General features: G+C 46.8%; 1 protein-coding gene across 1 annotated transcript in view; it reads left to right on the forward strand.

The window, feature by feature from the left end:
- Nucleotides 1-2,500, forward strand: part of LOC115540802 (putative methyltransferase NSUN7) — an 18,785-nt gene that overhangs the window by 6,819 nt on the left and 9,466 nt on the right. Inside the window, exons 8-9 of the mRNA XM_030352378.1 lie at nucleotides 1,196-1,445; nucleotides 2,174-2,317. Coding sequence (XP_030208238.1) covers nucleotides 1,196-1,445; nucleotides 2,174-2,317 — 394 coding nt within the window. The remainder of the gene's footprint in view (nucleotides 1-1,195; nucleotides 1,446-2,173; nucleotides 2,318-2,500) is intronic.

Raw genomic sequence — 2,500 nt, forward strand, 5'->3', positions numbered from 1 at the left:
CTCATCTATCCGTCACACATCTAGGTGGACACGCCCACCTGTGATGTCAGAAGCTGAACATTTTTCAAAACGGCTTGTAACGGCTAATCACAGTCACACCTGGTAGTATAATCTGTCCCCTCTAATAACATTCAACATCTGGTTATGGATAATAGTGAAAATCATGATCTGAGTCAAGCTCAAGCTCTTAAAGCTGCAGTGTGTAGGATTTAGAGGCATCTAGTGGTGAAGTGGCAGATTGGAAGCAACTGATTTGCTACCCCTCTTCGCCGTATTGTACCCATAGCATTGAAAGCTACAATGATTTACCATTATTAGAAATATAAAAACACAGAAACATTTGACAATGTCTAACCAAATGCATACAAGGCTCTCGTCACAAATGCATGTCAGTTACGATAAAGGATGCATATTTCAGGCATGTTTCACTTATCAATACTTATATATACAACATCTTGAAAATATATACTACTTATATAAACTACTTCACTACAATACGATCCAAAGACGAAAGAGATTACAATATTGGCATCAAACTTATTGTAACTGAATATGCAACTTTAGACTGCTCTAATATTACATATGATGCTGCATTACATATTATTATTAAATCTGAATCATTCTAAACATGCACCAAGTAACTTTTTCACTGCAGCCATCACTTTTGTTTGAAATTAATTTTGACTTTCTCACTGAAGCCTTTTACTTTTGATTGGAAATATTTAAACGAGTGCGTGTCTCGGGGAAAACCAAGCTCCCATGGCTCAATCCACCCGAGGATTAAACACATGACAAAAGTGATGAAGTGACATAATGTTTAGGTTTTAGAAGTTTGGCCTGTAGTACTCCACACTGATCAGCATATAAATAGTCAGAAACAATATATTCAGGTCTTCAGAAAATCATCTATCAAACTATCTCATATTCCGGCATATTCCTTAATTCAACTTTAACTGTATTTAAATACTATTACCGGCCTGGTCACCCTGTGTGTGTCTATGTGTCTGTTCAACACAGAGGTGGGTGTGTAGCAGTGAGAGTGTTACCGGCCTGGTCACCCTGTGTGTGTCTCTGCGTCCGTTCAGCACAGAGGCGTGTGTGTAGCAGTGAGAGTGTTACCAGCCTGGTCACCCTGTGTGTGTCTATGCGTCCGTTCAGCACAGAGGCGGGTGTGTAGCAGTGAGAGTGTTACCAGCCTGGTCACCCTGTGTGTGTCTATGCGTCCGTTCAGCACAGAGGCGTGTGCCTCGCAGTGAGCGCGCTGCGTCCTCACCTCCCTGACCACGCTGACGTTCTGGTCGCGGGGTCCTTCTCCGCCTGCACCCTGGCTCAGGTAGCCGTCCACGCCGCTGCCCGATCGGGGAAAGTGCTCGTGTGCGGGGACGACCACACGCCCTCTCAGAGGGACGAGCTGCAGGAGATGCTCACACGGATGCACATCAACAGTGAGTGTTGCTCTGAGAAGAAACTGAGAGAAGTGATAATGGGATTGAAAGGCAGGTTAGGGGCATCTCAAACGTATGTGTCCTCCCTCTGTTTGTTTATTGCTTTGCTCCGACAAGGGACCTGCATGTCCAACCCTCCTATTCAGCTTGGATCGCCAATGGAGTGGAAATGCTGACAAAATAAAACATCTTTACTTTAAACTTCTTCCAAACCTGCAAATTAACAAAGTTAATCAATAATCACCGCCTGTATTGTCCAGCGAAATTCCTCTCGGCCATTTCCTTTTCTTTCCTTCTATTTGTCATCTTTTATCCACCTTACCACGGATTCTATGTGTCTATGTGTATATAAGTGTACATGTATATGTATGCGTCTATAGGCCGAGGCCTGTCAAGTACATTGTTTGGTCCTCAATGAATGTGAACTGTCCTTGTGTACCAGGAAAAGCGCTTCAAATGAAATGAACCACTCTTACTCTCACCTTGACTTGACACTCTACTGTGTGTGTGTGTGTGTGTGTGTGTGTGTGTGTGTGTGTGCGTGCGGGTGTACGTGTGCGTGTGTGTGTACGTGTGTGTGTGTGTGTGTGTGTGTGTGTGTGTGTGTGTGTGTGTGTGTGTGCGTGCGTGCGTGCGGGTGTACGTGTGCGTGTGTGTGTACGTGTGTGTGTGTCTGTGTGTGTGTGTGTGTGTGTCTGTGTGGGGGGGTGTGTGTTGGACCCCTCCAGACGTGCGTGTCCTGCCGGTGGCCTTCCAGAGCCTGGACGAGTGGGACAGCGCCGCCCAGCGCCTGAGGCTCATGCTGCTGCTGCCCAAGAGCTCCTGCTCCGCCCTCAGTGACCCCGTCCACACCCTGATCACAGAGCACGGAGGTGGGGAGAGAGAGAGAGAGAGAGAGAGAGAGAGAGAGAGAGAGAGAGAGAGAGAGAGAGAGAGAGAGAGAGAGAGAGAGAGAGAGAGAGAGAGAGACCCCGTCCACACCCTGATCACAGAGCACGGAGGTAGAGAGAGAGAGAGAGAGAGAGAGAGAGACCCCGTCCACACCCTGATCACAG

The sequence above is a fragment of the Gadus morhua genome, chromosome 3 (genome assembly GCF_902167405.1).
Source record: "Gadus morhua chromosome 3, gadMor3.0, whole genome shotgun sequence".
NCBI classification, from domain to species: Eukaryota; Metazoa; Chordata; class Actinopteri; order Gadiformes; family Gadidae; genus Gadus; species Gadus morhua.